Source organism: Phocoena phocoena, chromosome 20 (genome assembly GCF_963924675.1).
Source record: "Phocoena phocoena chromosome 20, mPhoPho1.1, whole genome shotgun sequence".
NCBI classification, from domain to species: domain Eukaryota; kingdom Metazoa; phylum Chordata; class Mammalia; order Artiodactyla; family Phocoenidae; genus Phocoena; species Phocoena phocoena.
The window spans coordinates 45,128,025-45,147,357 of NC_089238.1; the positions used below are offsets into that span (position 1 = coordinate 45,128,025).

The following is a 19,333-nucleotide window of genomic DNA, read 5'->3' on the forward strand; positions in this document are numbered from 1 at the left end:
TAGAAACACTTTTCTATGGCAAACACAATAGTGTTATACTTAAGAACAAACTCAATGCAAGTTTAATTTTTAAGTGAAAGCCTTAATGGCTGGTTGGTGTAGCTTTTAGTGAGTATTTCCACGGTTTACTGGGCCCTGACTGTCCAGTGAAGGTTACCTGGTGGCAGTTAGGCTCCGTAAGCAGAGTTGGGCCTTCTCTTTTGTTTTCCCCCCTAAGCTTTCTATTGAGAGAAAACATGAGCTACAGAAGAAGGGTGTGACCAAAACTTGTTTGCTTTGTCTGTTTTCCCGTCTGATCTGGGTTCGCTTGTCAGCTACTGCATGAGGGCGTGCCGTGGGGATGACCTTCTGATACAGCAGCACCTGTCCCCTTCACACCCCCTCGGCCCTGCTGGTTCTGCGTCAGCTGTACTATTTGCAGGACCACCTGCCCAAACCCCGTGCTACTCGCTGTTCTTTGATCTGTAAACCGGAGTGTGAGCCAGCTGGGTTGAGACAGAGGAGGCTGGGCCAGTGATCTCAGTGCGGCTGTTTTGTTGCCTTGCGGTGGCTTCCTCTGTCCAGGTCTCACCTAAGTAAAAGTTGAGCCCCTGGGCAAGACAGGTGAGGGATGTGAACAGGTAATTCACAACATGAGAAGAGCTAATATTCAATCATGAGAAATGACTGCCCTCACTAGAATATAAAGGAACAGAAATAACGGCAACCTTTAATATCCTTTTTTCCTATCAATCAATTTGGCAAAGATTTTCGTGGAAAATAATTCCCAGGGTTTGCAAACAATTACCGATAGGAAGGTTATTGGCCATTTGGAAAGGAAGCTGCCAATGCATATCAAGAACTGTAAAATTTTTCATTCTAGAATATAGTATTCCATAAAGGGTTAGGAAGATAGAAGAATTTAGTTCAAGATAAAGGTGACATTTCAAATTAACGAGGAGAGACTTTCATTTTTGGTGGTATTGAGGTCAGTAGGACCTGGAAGATCTCCAGTTATAAAAATATCTAAAAATGTTGGGTTAAATATAACAAAATATCTAACTGAGCTCCAAAGATAAAAATGGAATGCCCCAGGGGCCAAGCAATGAGAAGGACTGAAAACCAGAGGTATAGATGAGCTGACACTGCTGCCGCCCCAGGGGGGATTATCAATCTGAATAATCTAAGGCTCCCGGTTTATAATGTCGAGGTGGGAACAGGACATCAAGCCTATTGTCTGTGTGTGTGGGAGGGCAAGTTGAACCTGAGTCTCCAGTGTAGCTGGGATCTTTGAAAGTCTAAACCTTGAGTGGCAATAGCTTCTAATATTGAGACAATCGCATCCTTGCCTGACTTAACTCTTGCAAAGGCCAATATCAAGAGGAGGTCTTAATCGCTGAGATTCTTTCCATCTGGAGAACCACTGCTGTAACACTCAGTTGACTCCCTGTGTCACCTCTCAAGCAGGATATGTTGTTCTGACAGCTGGTCTGAACTCCAAGAGGTTGTCAAAATAAGACATATTTGTGTTGTCTCTTCTCCCTATAGTCTATTATTTGATCAATTGGCAGGTTTATCAGTGTTTGAAATGTGATTCTTCCTCTAGGAAATTATCCCACAAATTACAGGATACTCATAAAAATTCCCAATCATAAATAATGTGTGTTCAATATGATTTATTTGTAATAGAAAGAAACATTGGAAGCTGCCGCATAGCCAACAACAGTGGAATGGTTAACTGAACACTATGTAGCCATTAAAAGGAATTAAGTTGATCTCTATGTACGAAAATGGAAAGAATGGCCACACAACATATAATTAAGACTTTTTAAAAAGCAAGCTATATAATCATTAGAGAAATGCAAATCAAAACTACAATGAGGTATCACCTCACACCAGTCAGAATGGCCATCATAAAAAAATCTACAAACAATAAATGCTGGAGAGGGTGTGGAGAAAAGGGAACCCTCCTACACTGTTGGTGGGAATGTAAATTGATACAGCCACTATGGAGAACAGTATGGAGGTTCCTTAAAAAACTACAAATAGAACTACCATACGACCCAGCAATCCCACTACTGGGCATATACCCTGAGAAAACGATAATTCAAAAAGAGTCATGTACCACAATGTTCATTGCAGTACTACTTACAGTAGCCAGGACATGGAAGCAACCGAGGTGTCCATAGACAGATGAATGGATAAAGAAGATGTGGCACATATATACGATGGAATATTATTCAGCCATAAAAAGAAACAAAAGTGAGTTATTTGTAGTGAGGTGGATGGACCTAGAGTCTGTCATACAGAGTGAAGCCAGAAAGAGAAAAACAAATACCGTATGCTAACACATATACATGGCATCTAAAAAAAAAAAAAAAGGTTCTAATGAACCTAGGGGCAGGACAGGAATAAAGATGCAGACATAGAAAATGGACTTGAGGACACGGGGAGAGGGACGAAGTGAGAGAGTAGCATTGACATATATACCCTACCAAATGTAAAATAGCTAGCTAGTGGGAAGCAGCCGCATAGCACAGGGAGATCAGCTCAGTGCTTTGTGACCGTGTAGAGGGGTGGGATCAGGAGGGTGGGAGGGAGATGCAAGAGGGAGGGGATATGGGGATATACATATGCATATAGCTGATTCACTTTGTTATACAGCAGAAACTAACACACCATTGTGAAGCAATTATTCTCCAATAAAGATGTAAAAAAAAAAAAAAGCAAGCTACAGAACATTATTCAATAGAAATGGAATGCAAACCACATAGTTATTTTAAATTTTCTAATAGAAATATTTTTAAATGTCAAAATAAATAGATGAAATTATTATTATTATTATTTTTTTTTGCGGTACGCGGGCTTCTCACTGCTGTGGCCTCTCCCGCAGCAGAGCACAGGCTCCGGACGCGCAGGCCCAGTGGCCATGGCTCATGGGCCCAGCTGCTCCGCGGCACGTGGGATCCTCCCCGACTGGGGCACGAACCTGCATCCCCTGCATCGGCAGGCGGACTCTCAACCACTGCGCCACCAGGGAAGCCCAGATGAAATTAATTTTAATAGCGTACTTTATTTCACTCAATAGATTCAAATATTATTTAAGCATGTAATCAGTATAAAACTATTGATGAGATATTTTACTTTACAGTATTTATATGTCTTTGAAACCTGATGTATATTTTACACCAACAATACATCTCAATTCAGACAAAGCACATTTCAAGTACTCAATAGCCACTTATGAATAGTGGCTACAATAAGAGACAGTGCAGCTTCAGAATAAACATATAGTATATATATAATTTTGAACAACTCCAAAACCAGGTGTACAAGTATTGTGTAGACACTGAAGACACTTGGAAAGATAACCAAGAAGTGGCTCAACGGGCTATCTCTATGGAATGGGATTATGGGGAAAGAAGGTATTAAGGGTTTAGTTCATAAACATCTAAATTTGAATTTATTATATGATGATATATTATACTTTAATTATTAGGAGAGTAAAAGTAAAAGCAAAATGTTTATTGTCTTCAATTCAGTAAGTTAATGTATAGTAAAATTTATCTTAAGGAGATAGTAAAGTGTATGAACCGATATGTACATAAAATGATACTCTTGGCAGCATTTCTTACAATGATAAAAACTAGACTCCACATTATGTCCAACAATAGGAAAATTATTCAATAAATTCTGGTACTTCTCTATGATGGAATGTTTTTCATAACATGGGAAAATATCCATGATATAATTAAAAAATTCACAATGCGAACACTGTCCATAACATGGCCCAGCAGCTCTATGCCAAGGTACATACCCAAGAGAATTGAAAACATATGTTCACACAAAAACCTGTATACAAATATTAATAGCAGCATTATTCATAATAGCCAAAAAATGGAAACAACCCAAATGGCCAGCAGCTGGTGAATGGATGAACAAATGAAGTATATCCACACAATGGACTATTTTCCAGCCATAAAAAGGAATGAAGTACTGATACACACTACAACATGGATGAACTTTGAAAAATATTTGCCAAGTGAAAGAAGTCAGACACAAAAGATAACATATTGGGGCTTCCCTGGTGGCGCAGTGGTTGAGAGTCCGCCTGCCGATGCAGGGGACACGGGTTCGTGCCCCGGTCTGGGAAGATCCCACATGCCGTGGAGCGGCTGGGCCCGTGAGCCGTGGCCGCTGAGTCTGCGCGTCCGGAGCCTGTGCTCCGCAACGGGAGAGGCCACAACAGGGAAAGGCCCGCGTACCGCCAAAAAAAAAAAAAAAAAAAAGATATAATTCCATTTGTTTGAAACGTCAGGAATAGGCAAATCCATGGAGACAGAAAGTAGTGGTTGTGGGAGACTGGCAGGCGGGAAGTGGGGAGGGGCTAGTTCGTGGGTATGGAGTTTCTCTCTGGAGCAATGAAAATGCCTTGGAATTAGATGGTGGTGATGGTTGCACAATGTTGTGAATGAATTAAAAAAATCACTGAATCCTACACTTTGAAATGGTGGACTTTATGTTATATAAATTTTATCTCAATTTTAAAACTATGTATATAGAACAAGATCCAAACTTTGTGGGGGAAAAGTAAGACTAATGTATTAAGAGTGGTGGTGGATTATAAATGCTTTTAATTTTTTCTGATTTTCTCCAGCACATACATGTTATATTTTACATGTTATATTTTAAATGGCGGCGGTGGTGGAATAAAAGCATTTAGGAAAGAGTGGTCTTCTCTCTTGACAAAATCTGTGTGCTTTGGAAATAACACCATGTTCTCACTTGGCAACTTAACCAAGGGCAGTCCGTGCAGCCTGTGAAGTATACTTCTTTCTGTATAATGTTTCACTGCATTTAGTAAAACAAGCCATTCACCTTTTGCTATAGGGTGCCGAAGAGCAGAGCTGACTTAAGCCTTTCCTTTTCTGTCTTTTTAGATGTTGTAGACATAGCTTTTTGAAGCAGAGCAGTCTGGATTAGCTAGCTCAGGGCTCAGAGCTTCAGAACCTAAATTCTCTTTGACCTGACTGGCTTTCTGCCCTTACCTGGTGCTTCTGCTTCTCCACTGGTGAGATGAAGTGGTAAATGCTCACTTCACTGGAGTGGGGAAGAGAATGCATTAGGTAAGTCTTTCAAAGCACTAAGAGATAGAAGGACCAGAGAAATAAAAGGTTATTCAACCCCACTGGAGACTCAAATCACCGATAAGCAGCTGGAGAAGATGGAGCTTATGTAACAACTCTTTGTCTCTCAATAAATAAACAGATAGGATCTGAGTCATGGGGTCACTGAGGCTCCTCTTAACCCTTGGGTGGGTGGTACTTTTCATAGGCTCAGAGGAATGCTGAGATCTCTGCTGTGCTTGCTTAGCAAAGTTTTTTATTTAGATCTCACCTGACATCTTATTTTTCCAGTAGCTCCACAACAGGAAAATGAAGGAGAATTCACAATTGCACAGGTTTTGGTTGCCTTGGAGACCGTGTACTTTTAAGATATTTATGGAGGAAGCCTTAGTTTACTCTAACTGTGCAGTGTGTTCCAGCTGGAGTAGAACTTTGTGGACTGACAAGGAAAGGAGCCCAAGATGTAGGAAGTAAATAAGCATGCTGCCCCACAAGTTGTAGAGCATGATCTCAGCTGTGTTTTGAAAATACATAAAATTCTGTAACTATGTATCTCTCATCTAATCTATCATCTATCTATCTATCTATCTATCATCTATAGATCAATTGATCTACTATCATCTATCCATCTTGGTGAATGGATAGAAATGGCCAAATCGTTACAACCGCCTGGCCCTGGGAGTGAGAATGGAACATACAGATAGCAAGACTCTCACTTTTTACTCTATACGTTTCTGTACTATTGAAATTTTAATAGGTTGTTTTGTAACAAAAAAGTTTTAACAAAAGTTACCAACTCTAATCCTAACTACGTCTCTGACAGTCCTTTCAAACATCTCACAAAGTACGCGGAAAGAGTTAACACAGAGCCAGTTCAAATTCCTGATTTGGTGGTGGAGGTGGAGGCAGGGTTAGAGGTAAAAAGAAGCAAAAACTGGGGAGGGGAGGGAAGAGGAGGGCTGGCTGCTCAGTTCTCACCTGAACCAATAGCATGAAAGTTTCAGGCCCAACGCCCATTTGTGGGACTATTTCAGGAGTCAGAGGTTGCATCTGAATTCACTGTCACCGTAACTTCCCAAAGAACTAAGACGACTTCCTGGTTTGGCTACTTGGAAGCTGCTTCTCCTTTACCCAGAAGGTAAAATCTCAAGCCTCAGCTAATCTGGTGACGGTGATTTGGAATGCGCACTTTTTTCTTTGTGGTGTATTGACTTCTTTATCCACAGACAGTAAGATGCTTATGGAATAGGGCTTTATTTTTACTAGTGACGATATTAACACTAAATTTCTAACAATGTTGGAATGGTTCTTCCTGGTTCTTCTTTGCACAGGACAAGACACAGTCTGTTGAAGTGTTAGGGAAGGGAAGGAACACATATGCTTTCATTGTTTAACAGTTCTCATGTCATTTTTCCTTGGTTTCACTGAGAGCATGGTTAAATTTTCATGGGGATTACAGTTGCACACAGCGAATCTCACAGTAGGTAAGTATTTGATGGAACGCTCTCAGCTAATATTGTAGAATGGGCTCTTGCTTATTTTCCGTCTCAGGGAAAAGTCTTAAAACTTCCCACATTCATAACAAAGCTACTTTACACGAGAAAGGAGTTTGGAAAGAGATGTCTGGTGAAATCACCCCAATGTTTTGGTCCAACTGTAGCCCCCCCAGGATGATGTCTGTTCTTAGTGTCACAGCGACCCCTTTTTTTCCCCATAGTCTTTGTTAGTGATGGACCCATACATGATTCAGTTGCACGACCATGGCAACCTCCCCTCAGTGCTGGATGTGCATGTCAACATCCCTGGGAGAAGCTCTGTGCCGGGAAAAATGAAAGGCAGGAAGGCCAGATGGTCCGTGAGGCCCTCGGACATGTCCAACAAAACTTTCAATCCCATCCGGGCCATTGTGGACAGCATGAAGGTGAAGCCAAATCCAAACAAGACCATGATTGCTCTGTCAATTGGTGAGTTGGAGACACTTGACCGAGAGGCAGGCATTGTTCCTCCCACCCCCATCCTCATGGGTTGGTTGGAGAGGATGGAAGTGGAGGGTGGGTCTGAGCACAGGGCATGGAAGAATAACCTCTTGGCGGTTCTTTTTTTTTTTTTTCCCATGAAAAGGGGACCCTACTGTGTTTGGAAACCTGCCTACAGATCCTGAAGTTACCCAAGCAATAAAAGATGCCCTTGACTCGGGGAAGTATAACGGCTATGCCCCCTCCACTGGTAAATTCCTCCTGAGACTCTAATCTGGTGGCTTCCAAATCTTTAGTGCTCTTTTTTTTTTTTTTTTGTAATTTATTTATGGCTGTGTTGGGTCTTCGTTTCTGTGCGAGGGCTTTCTCTAGTTGCGGCAAATAGGGGCCACTCTTCATCGCGGTGCCCGGGCCTCTCACTATCGCGGCCTCTCTTGTTGCGGAGCACAGGCTCCAGACGCGCAGGCTCAGTAGTTGTGGCTCACGGGCCTAGTTGCTCCGCGGCATGTGGGATCTTCCCAGACCAGGGTTTGAACCCGTGTCCCCTGCATTGGCAGGCAGATGCTCAACCACTGCGCCACCAGGGAAGCCCAGTGCTCTTCTAATAGGAATACATTTCTAGCATTCTTCTTTGCTTTCCTGATGCATAATTCCTAAGGAGAAGCTAAGATAAAATGGCTGTTGGATTTGGGGAAAGGGGTCTCAGCATGCTTAACCTCAAGCCATCAAGGTCTAACTTCTTTCCTGGCTTCCTCTGGCATTATGGCACCTCCCTGCTCTAGGTTCCCATTACATACTTATTTCTCAAATAACACTCCTATTCTATCATCGCTAATTCTAAACGGAGGCCTTGAGTTTAGCTGCACCTGCTTCTTTACAAAGCCCTCTAGCTCCTAAATTAATTTAATTACTGCCCTGTGTAAATAGCTTCTTGGCCTTATTTCTCCTTCTCTACACATTCAGGGTTTAATTTAATTACGGTCCTAATCACACTCTCAATGTAATTGTGCTTGTTTCAAGGCAAAAACAAAAAACAAAACCCATAAAACCAAGAACAGCAAAGAATGAGCTGACCTACTGGAGGATAGAAGGTTTGTTTAGGACAGAAAGAAATTATTCTTAGGTTTAGGTTTAACTCTCTCCATCTATTAAACATTTCTACCCTAAACATTTTGGTAAAATAAATGATTCCTTGACTTTGTTTCAGTGTTGCACATTTCCCCACTGTGTATATGTGCTCATAGAAACATATTCGTTTTTTTTTTTTTTTTTTTTTTGCGGTACGCGGGCTTCTCACTGTTGCGGCCTCTCCCGTTGCGGAGCACAGGCTCCGCGGCCATGGCTCACGGGCCCAGCCGCTCCGCGGCATGTGGGATCTCCCCAGACCGGGGCACGAACCCGTGTCCCCTGCATCGGCAGGCGGACTCTCAACCACTGCGCCACCAGGGAAGCCCTAGAAACGTAGTCTTAATGCAGAATAAAAATCCAGTTTCATGCTAAAATAGAATTGTAAAAACACTTTAAAGAGATATTAGGGATGTGATTTTTAGGTTGATTATTTACATTTTATGAATTTCATAAATAAAAATCAAAACAAAATAACACCAAAAGTTAAGTTGTAAAAAAAGTTTATACATAATGGAAAAGAATATGAAAAAGGATGTATATATGTGTAACTTAAATCACTTTGCTGTACAGCAGAAATTAACACAGCATTGTAAATCAACTATACTTCAATAAAAGTTTTTAAAAGTTTATAATGACTTTTATATCCAAAGTATTAGGAAACTGACTTAACCTGAAAACCCAAAACCAAGTCTCCATTTGACAAAATGCAAAGGATATGAACACTTCATGCCAAAGGAAACGCAGATAATAATATATATCTAGAAAATACTCTTCTTTATTAGTAATTAAGGAAGTGCTAATTTGTATGACATCAAGAGACCTATCTCTACCTATTAATTTAACAAACATTAGGAAATACTGCCTCTAGTCTTGGTAACTGAAGACAATCTTTCTGGAGAGCAATTTTGTAAAACATAATAATTTGTATGAAACTGTCTATACTTCAAGCTTGTAAACCAACATTTGGAACTATTGTTTGAGAATATAATTTAAAAGAAAAAAATTTTAATTTCAATATAATTTTAAAAATTTATTTTAATTTATATTATTTATTTTTGGCTGTGTTGGGTCTTCCTTGCTGCTCACGGGCTTTCTCCAGTTGCGGACAGCGGGGGCCACTCCTCACCGCGGTGGCCCCCCTCCCCCCGCTGCAGAGCATGGGCTCCAGGCACAGGGCCTCAGCAGCTGTGGCACATGGGCTCAGCAGCTGTGGCTTGCAAGCCCCAGAGCACAGGCTCAGCAGTTGTGGCGCATGGGCCGGTTGCTCTCTGGCACGTGGGATCCTCGCGGACCAGGGCTTGAACCCATGTCCCCTGCACTGGCAGGCAGACTCTCAACCACTCCGCCACCAGGCAAGTCCATCAATATAAGTTAAAAGGAAAAATACTAATACGTATACAGTACAATGTGAAAAAGTTAAAATGGACCCAAGGTAATGAATTCACTAATTACAAGTTTTCAAAAAATATAATACCTGGGGCTTCCCTGGTGGTGCAGTGGTTGAGAGTCCGCCTGCCGATGCAGGGGACGCGGGTTCGTGCCCCGGTCCGGGAAGATCCCACATGCCGTGGAGCGGCTGGGCCCGTGGGCCATGGCCACTGAGCCTGCGCGTCTGGAGCCTGTGCTCCGCAACGAGAGAGGCCACAACAGTGAGAGGCCCGCATACCACACACACACACACACACACACACACACACACACACACACACACACAAATATATATATATATATATATAAAATACCTGGAAGGGATTTAGGAATAATCTAAATCCTAACTAATCTCATCCTATTTTAGATTATTTAATCTAAATTTTAGATTAAATAATCTAAAATAAAATAAAACATATCACAGTAACCAAGATGCTGCAGAGTATTTTATAGTTTGGGGAACTCTTTTTGTTATTATTTATATATTTGTGCTCATTATAAAATTGTAAGATATAAAGTTAATCTCCTTTATCTATAGTGACAGAGAGCTAAACTAAATTGTATGTGCTCTGAGCTGGGGCAGAAGGTAGCCTCGAGGCCCTGTTGACTTAAGGGCAAAGCTGTCAGTTGTGGAATGAACACTTCCAGCTTCCTCATTCTGCTCTCTTCTCTCAGGGTACTTATCGAGTCGGGAGGAGGTTGCTTCTTATTACCACTGTCCTGAGGCACCCCTGGAAGCTAAGGTGAGCCCTAGAAAAGGAACCAGCTTGGGAACAGTATTGGGCAAACTCTACCCTTTTCCTTGTTTCTGTTCCATGAGGAATAAGGGTTTCAAGTGGAACAAAAACTAAGGATAATTTCCCTTTGGCAATTCGAGGACTTTTCATACGGGGAGGCCACTAATCAGTGATTATATTTAATGTCATTATAGTATGATAATAACGTTGCATACAACTCGTATAGTGTCTGTCTCAAGGAGGCTTAAAGGACTCAGAGGTCACCCTATATTTTGCTTCTCTGCAAAAGATCATTGAAAAACAATAATTCATAAACATCAAATAATTGAAATTTTTAATTTTACCAATAGGTCTTTTATGAATCTGTAGCTTCCTTCACTGCCCTTAAGGTCACTTAGATGGGAAGATAGAGCTTCCATGGCATACTGGATGGATGGCAGGGCCAAGTTTAAATGCTACCCTCTGCTCTGTTGTCCACTGGGTGGGGGTCAATATTTCTTAACATTAAGAGGTGCCCTATATCTGTCTTTCAGAAGACAGTCAGGTTTCAAATCTCTGGTCAAAAGTAAATAAATAACCAGGTGAAAAAGTCCAAGGTCATCATGATCTCTCGTGGAGGTCTGCCGAGTCACAACCAAGCCGTCCTTTTTTAAGTGATTTATTTCTCTTAAGTGGCCAACATTTTCAACAACTTTTAGATATGCACATATGTAAACATATTCACTTCTTTCAATTTTGGCTTTGTACATTCCCCACTACTTTACATGGAGTTTGTAAAAATAAGGTTTTTTTTGCTTCCCACTCATTCATCTGATAACCTCTTTGCTCCTGTTGCTGTTGGAACCCCTAACAAAATGAAACTTTTCTGTTCTTTACAGGATGTCATTCTAACAAGTGGCTGCAGTCAGGCTATTGAACTTTGTTTAGCTGTGCTGGCCAACCCAGGGCAAAACATCCTAGTTCCCAGACCTGGCTTCTCTCTCTACAGGACTCTGGCTGAATCTATGGGAATCGAGGTCAAACCCTACAATTTATTGGTAAATGACTTTTAAATTTTAGACACAAGAGCTCAATTACTACTTCATAAAAATATATGACCATTATCTTAGCAGAGAAAGATCTGGAAGTGGGTGGTCGAGGCCACAGGCACATTTTGTTATTTACATTATATTTTTGAGTGAAGTGAGTAGTCCTACATTTTTCAGAATCATCTTAGTCTCCCCCTTTTTTCCTCCCCAGCCAGAGAAGTTTTGGGAAATTGACCTGAAACAACTGGAATCTCTGATTGATGAAAAGACGGCTTGTCTCGTTGTCAATAATCCATCAAACCCTTGTGGGTCAGTGTTCAGTAGAAGTCATCTGCAGAAAATTTTGGCAGGTGAGTCCAGCAGACTTCACTTGACAGGGGAGAGGATGGGGATGGAATCCTTCAGATGTTTCATGGAACGAGAAAGGAGTCCTTCACTAAGTTCCAAGCCTAGGATGGAGGTGGGAGGGCTCCACTGGGGTCTCTAGTGAGTGGTGTGCCCCTGGAAAGGTAGGAATTTCCTGAAAGAAGGATAAAAAGAGGAACTACTTGCCTCTTCACCACTCCCATCATGTGGAAGAGAGGGTTTGAAATATCTAGTTAATTAAAGAGCAAATTTAGGCTCTGTACCCTGGAAGAGTAGTTTATAGTTCTTAAAGAGGAAGATGAAACATACAAACATGAAATGCAAAGTATCATAAGCCCAGGTAAATATTAAATGCTAAGGCAATTCACATTAAAAATGATTTCAGCATGTTTCTCTTATTTTCAGTGGCTGCAAGGCAGTGTGTCCCCATCTTAGCTGATGAGATCTATGGAGACATGGTGAGTCTTGGGTAGGATGCATCACTGCCATATTCTCAATCCCAAATTATCTCATGGCACCTTTAGATGTGGCACCTAGAATAATCAGAAGCAAATCCTAACCATTTCAGTACAGCACTAATCAGTAGTATCCCTGTGCTCTAAACAGATATACAGATAACCAGCCCTTAGCCAGTTTTCCAAGATCCAAAAAGCTATAAAAATCTGCAGATTTTTGGAATTCATTTGGTGGCAAAACCTGACTTGGCCTGATATAAAGCTATTTGTAAATCTTTATGTATCTCACTTATGGATCTATATAAGGGTGTAAGGAAAGGGGCGGAACAGTTACTGTGCTTGATTAGGAGTGCTGTCCCCGATTGGCCTGCAGCTGTTATATAGTATAAGGTACATGTGCTATATAACCTTTCTAAAATCCAAACAGTTCTACATTTTGCAACACACTTGAGCCCAGGAATTTCACATAAGGGATTATGGACCCATACATTATTGTGAAATCTGTAACTCCAACAGTCATTCATTCCCTAGAGCCAAGGGTTGTACCTATTACTGGGCTGGGGTCAGTTTCCTCATTTTAGGCTTCCTTTAATCTAGACTAGATACTGGGTTAAATGTATTTGGGTGTCCCCTCTGAAGCCTCTTGAGATCCCAATCACGCTTCAGGGTAGGAATGAGCCCGTAAATCTGAGACCCTGTCCCTAGTGATATAAGGAAAATTTTGCAAGGCATGGGATTCGGAGGAAAGTAAACCAGAACACAACTGTAACAAGCACCTCTTCTCCTCAGGTGTTTTCAGATTCCAAATTTGAGCCTTTAGCCACCCTCAGTAGCAACGTCCCCATTCTGTCCTGTGGAGGGCTGGCCAAGCGCTGGCTGGTTCCTGGCTGGAGGATGGGCTGGATCCTCATCCATGACCGAAGAGATATTTTTGGCAATGAGGTGAGAGCAATGTGGTGAAATAATATGTCTAATTTAGGGGTGATTATATTTATATATTTTTTTCTAAATATTTATTTATTTACTTTGCATGCACAGTGGTAAGGAGGTAAGGAGTTTATTTCTTTCTTTTCGGCCCTGTAGTTCCGTGTGCCTGGAAAGACACTGGATACAGACAGTACTAGTTATTCCTCTCCAAAACGCAGTTTTTCTGTCTTGGTGAGGAAGTTCCATCCACCTCCAATTTTAGTACCACAAAAAAGGGAACAATAGCAGTAATGATACCTAATACTGTTTGTGGGATTACAATGTGCCAGTGCTTTATGCACTTTATGTCAATTTAATTATCCTAACAACCCTGTGAGGCCAGTATTAGTATTACCTCCATTTCACAAGTAAGAAATATGAGACACAGAGAGGTTGTATAATTTGCCCAGAGTCACACAGCCAGTGCACGGCAGAGCTGGGCTACAAACCTAGGTGGTCTGATCTAAGAATGACACGAGGTACCATCACTTCTCCAGAGATTAAAAACTTGATAGAGGGCTTCCCTGGTGGCACAGTGGTTGAGAGTCCACCTGCCGATGCAGGGGACACGGGTTCGTGCCCCGGTCCGGGAAGATCCCACATGCCGCGGAGTGGCTGGGCCCTTGAGCCATGGCCGCTGAGCCTGCGCGTCCAGAGCCCGTGCTCCGCAACGGGAGAGGCCACAACAGTGAGAGGCCGCATACCGCAAAAAAAAAAAAAAAAAAACTTGATAGAAAGAATTGGCAGAACAAGGATCTCCACAGTGGGGATGCCTAAGAAAAGCTAAATAATGTGTTTGCCGGGGGGCTTTTAGATCCGAGATGGGCTGGTGAAGCTGAGTCAGCGGATCCTGGGACCCTGCACCCTTGTCCAGGGAGCTCTGAAAAGCATTCTGCATCGCACCCCTCAAGAGTTCTACCACAACACTCTAAGCTTCCTCAAGGTAAGGGCAGCCCATGACTTTCTACTTTGGGAGTCAAGGAATGCCACCAGTGGAATTTGAAATAATGGGTCCTCATTTCTGGAGCAATGCTCCATTATGGGGCTTCCAAACCAGGAGGTGGCATCAGTGTAAATATCTACCCACACATTTCTCTAACTTCTGGCAATCCACCCTGCTCCTGGCCAAAAGCTTCAAGTGGCAGAGTTTTTATCTTGTTACCCCTTATGCCAGGAGAGCAAACTTAGGTTCCCTGCCTTTGATGTGGGCTCTCCTTTTAATGACTTGGTTTTTCTTTTGCTTAACTTTTCATCCTTGATGTCTCTGTCTCCTCTCGTAGTCCAATGCGGATCTCTGCTATGGGGCATTGGCTGCCATCCCTGGACTCCGGCCCATCCGCCCTTCTGGGGCCATGTACCTCATGGTGAGTATGTGGGTGGCAGGTAGTTGGTGGTAGGCGGGGGAAGCCAGTCTGCAGGGCTCACAAAGACAACCACATGGGCTCCTGAGCCAGTCAGTTTAGGAACTGCCTTGTTCTGAATTGTCCCAACAATGTGGTTTAACCTCAGTGCTAAAAAAAAAGAAAAAGGAAGAAAAAACCTCTTAAAATGACTTAATTCTTCATACAGAGACTCATTTTATATGTAGATACAGGGATGACATAAGACACAGATAAGAGGCTTTCCACACTACTGTAATTCTCACCTAGGAGAGATCTGGTTCCCTAGGAATATTTGGGGATATATAGGAATTTTGTTTGTTTTCAGAAAGACTGTGTGGGGTGCTATTGGCATTTTGTGGGCCAGGGATGCTAAATATTTTTCAATGGGCAGGGTGGTAGTTCCATGCAATCAAGAATAGCCTGGCCCATAATGATAATAGTGCCTTTTTAAATTTAATTAATTAATTAATTAATCTATTTTTGGCTGCGTTGGGTCTTCGTTGCTGCGTGCGGGCTTTTTCTCCAGTTGCGGCGGGCAGGGCTACTCTTCTTTGTGGTTGCGGGCTTCTCATTGTGGTGGCTTCTCTTGTTGCGGAGCACGGGCTCTAGGCGCGTGGGCTTCAGTAGTTGTGGCATGGGGGCTCAGTAGTTGTGGCTCATGGGCTGTAGAGCACAGGCTCAGTAGTTGTGGCACACGGGCTTAGTTGCTCCGCGGCATGTAGGATCTTCCCGGACCAGAGCTCGAACCCATGTCCCCTGCTTTGGCAGGTTGATTCTTAACCGCTGGGCCACCAGGGAAGTCCCAGTAGTGCCTTTTTTGAGAAACACTGGCATCCTATTTCCAGCTTTCATTTATCAGCATCCAAGAAGGAACCCTTCAGTAAACTAAAACATTTAATATAAATGTGTCCTCTCTTCCCTATGAAAAATTCTGTGAGTTCATAAGAGCAAGAACTCTTAGTTATCAGTAGTGGAGTTCCAACATGTTTTTTAGAGTAGTCCCTATCTTAATTTGTGGCATAGAGAGTTGGCCTGTTTTACCTCCTGATAAATTTGCATCTCCCTGTTATTGGTATAGGTTGGAATTGAGATGGAACATTTCCCAGAATTTGAGAATGATGTGGAATTCACTGAGCAGTTAGTTGCTGAGCAATCCGTCCACTGCCTCCCAGCAACAGTGAGTGCTTACGTCTCTCAGGACACTCTCAACGGTTTCTAGAGCCTCAGGAACTCTCCCTGAGCTGGTCTGTAGCCTGACTTTCTCTCCCCCCAACAAAGCATACTGTCGGCCTTCATATACTCAAGTTCCTCATCCACGGATTCAACCAACTGTGGATGGAAAAATATGAGGGGAAAAAAAATCCCAGAAAGTTCCAAAACTTGAATTTGCTGCAGACTGGCAACTATTTACATAGCATTTACATTGTATTAGGTATTAAAAGTAACCTAGAGATGATTTAAAGTACACAGGAAGATGTATGTAGGTTATGCAAATACTATGCCATTTTATATATGGGACTTGAGCATCCTCGGATTTTGGCACTCTCAAAGGTTCTGGAACCAACCCTCCATGGATACTGAGGGACTACTGTATTCTCTTTCGAAAAGATTCAAACTGATGGGTCTCATGACCTCTATTTAAAATTTGTTTCTCCCCCATCCAGGAAGAAAAATTGTGGTTGAACATTCTAGGTGAGAGGAAATCAAGCTTGTCCCACAAATTCCTTTTAAGATAAATTAACTCAGTTACTGGCTTAGCAGTCCAGTGGTGGGAATTGAGTGAAATGATACCCTTGGGTAAATGGCATCACTGCTTTTTGCTGATTAGGGCCCTGGCCATATTAGGGTGGTCCAGTCCCTGATTCAATTGCTCTGAGAATAACAGGCTTTTGTTTTTGCAGTGCTTCGAGTACCCAAATTTCTTCCGAGTGGTAATCACAATCCCCGAAGTGATGTTGCTGGAGGCCTGTAGCCGGATCCAGGAGTTCTGTGACCAGCACTACCATTGTGCTGAAGGGAGCCCGGAGGAATGTGACAAATAGGACGCAGTCCATTCTCCTGAGTGTGTGTCCCATCGGGGTGGGGAGAGCGGGACTGAGCCCTGCTGCTCCTCAGGTGCCCCTGCTGGGAGAGGGGCCTCACAAATACCACGACAAGGGCTCAGAATTGCTCCAGCTTTCCCCCAGCTGTATCCACACACACACACTCTGAACCCCAGATTTCATCGCATTCTGCTCTGCTGGAGTGACTCACTAATTCATTAATCCACCGCTATGACTTCCGTCAATCCATCCTCCCATATGACTTCCTCCTTTTAGCTTGAGAGTACCAGGTGAACAAAGTTACCCAGGAAACGGTAGAGACAGGAAAATTAAGAACTCAGGATTAGAGAATCAAAAGATTGAGGGAAGTTGTGCCCCCAAGCATTTGCTCTTACTCTAAGTAAGAACACATTCTCTTCAGTCAGGTCTGAAGCCCAACTCTGTTACTGGCTCACTTCAGGTATACGTCACTGTATGCAATAATGCTATAATGAAAGAAGTTGGGGACACATGTATTTGGTTAATTCTAAACACATTAGGAAAGCCTGCCAATTTGAAGGGTCACTTACAGAAACTTTTCGTTTTTTTTTTTGTAGAGAATTATTTTGTGATACAAAGAAATTTAATTGATAGAGATTCTAAACGTAGGTATATGTGTATCAGGCTTTCTTAAAATGACGGCACATCTGTACTAAAAAAAGGAGGAATCAGAGGACCTTCCAGGAACGCTGCTGTGTAAGGGCCAGAATTTTCTTCATTCGTCATTGTTACAGAATCATTATTACTTTTGCTGTAACGTTGATATTGATTTATTGATATATATGTTATATTATCTTTTCATGTTTTCTAAGAAACATTTATATTGAAAAGATCTTTTATTTTGCCAAGGGCATAAATTATTGTTTTCCTTTTTCTTTTTTTTTAAAATAAATTTTACTAAGTATTCTCTTCTGTGATGTCATTTTTCTCCTCTGTGGGGAATTTCTATCCCCAGGTGCTACTTATTGCTCAGTCTGATTGATTTATTACCCACTAGGTTTCATTTATTTCTTTGTAGATGTACTGACATTTGGAGTCACTTAAGAAACACTATTCCTAAAATATTTTATTTGGGAGCTCAACTTCTTGCTTGTACTTACAAACAAGACAAACTAAGAAGCAACATTATAAACACCTGGCCTCTGACTTCACACTTTCAACTTTTGGGATCCCCACTCTCCAAATTCCTACACTTCTCTAGATCTACTAACCACTCATTGGGTAACAAGTTGAACTGGTTCAGCTAACCAAGAGAATGAGGTGTGTCCGGTGTGCTAATCTTTCAGTATGAGCTTTTTGTCTGCAAATCCTCTTAAGCACAGTTGCCTAATTTTTTCCTAACCATTTCCCTTGGAGGAGGGAGCCTGAAGTTATTTTGCAATGTTAGGGGCAGGAATATACCATAATCAATCTGGGAATTCTTCACTAAGGGATGTTTTCCTTATCTAGAATAGGAACTTCAAGTCTCAACTCTGCCAACCACACCCAATTAATTTCCTTTACAAAAATAAACATCAAACATCCCCTTCCCATCTATGTCGGACTTCGTTGAACTAAAATTTACCCTTCAATTTTCTTCAGCAAAACCAAGAGGAATATACAATGATTGGAAAAACATTTGTTTCCTGTATGCCACTCCTGCCGATTTTTCGAAAATTCCTGGCTCCTCTTTTCCTGTACCTCTGGCCCCAACTCCCAAGGATATCTGTCCAGAGATAAACAGGAAGACTTAGTGGTTTACACAAAACGTTTTATCTTCACACGTATGTATAATTCTATCCAGCATTACTGAATCTAGACAGACTTATTATATTTCCAAATTTCCTTGATATCTACCATTTTGGTAAGGGAGTCAAATGAAAATTCAAAGATTTAAAAAACAAAACGGGGACTTCCCTGGTGGCGCAGTGGTTAAGAATCCACCTGCCAATTCAGGGGACATGGGTTCCAGCCCTGGTCCGGGAAGATGTCTCATGCCGCACAGCAACTAAGCCCATGCACCACAACTACTGAGCCTGTGATCTAGGGGCCGTGCCCTAGAGCCCACGAGCCACAACTACTGAAGTCCGCCCGCCTAGAGCCCGTGCTCCGCAACAAGAGAAGCCACCGCATGAGAAGCACGTGCACCACAGTGAAGAGTAGCCCCTGCTCACCACAACTGGAGAAAGCCCCTGTGCAGCAACAAAGACCCAATGCAGCCAAAAATATATAAATAAATAATTTTAAAAAATAAAATAAAATAAACAAAAATACATGCACACTGGACATATTTCAAACGATGCAAAAAAATTTAAAAAACCACTCATTCCAGTCCTTCAGCACCTTTTCTTCTCCCCTGAGGTAATCACAGTAGCAGTTGCTGATCCATTCTCTGAGATTATTCTGTGTACACATAAATGCTTTTGCGTGTGAATTTTTCCTTTTTTTTTTTTTTTTTTCCTTTCTTCGAAGTAACTATTACTCAACTTTGTAATTCAGCTTCTGTGGAAGTCTAAGGAGGGATGACATTTCTGTCCATCATGTCCTTGGTGATTCTGAATAAAAAAGGGACCCCCTGGTCGGGGCTGCTTCCAAACAAGATTAAAATTCCCAAGAGACAATTCCCAGCTGCTTCGCGGAAGGCGGCAGCAGGATGGTGGCTTCCGAGCGTCCCAGGATAAAACAAAGGATGCTTTAAAATG

General features: G+C 42.1%; 1 protein-coding gene across 2 annotated transcripts; it reads left to right on the forward strand.

The window, feature by feature from the left end:
* The first annotated feature begins 6,182 nt into the window (after positions 1-6,182).
* On the forward strand, positions 6,183-17,561 carry TAT (tyrosine aminotransferase). 2 transcript variants are annotated; one of them, XM_065898820.1, is made up of 12 exons: positions 6,183-6,243; positions 6,856-7,069; positions 7,227-7,331; positions 10,313-10,380; positions 11,253-11,411; positions 11,614-11,752; positions 12,174-12,226; positions 13,013-13,165; positions 14,004-14,132; positions 14,470-14,553; positions 15,650-15,748; positions 16,473-17,561. In XM_065898820.1, the coding sequence occupies exons 2-12, from the start codon at positions 6,934-6,936 to the stop codon at positions 16,611-16,613; spliced, it is 1,266 nt and encodes a 421-aa protein (XP_065754892.1). In that variant the 5' UTR covers positions 6,183-6,243; positions 6,856-6,933; the 3' UTR covers positions 16,614-17,561. The 2 variants fall into 2 exon arrangements, with proteins under 2 accessions (XP_065754892.1, XP_065754891.1); XM_065898819.1 differs by lacking the exon at positions 6,183-6,243 and having other exon boundaries at positions 6,835-7,069; positions 16,473-16,613.
* Positions 17,562-19,333: the final 1,772 nt, after the last annotated feature.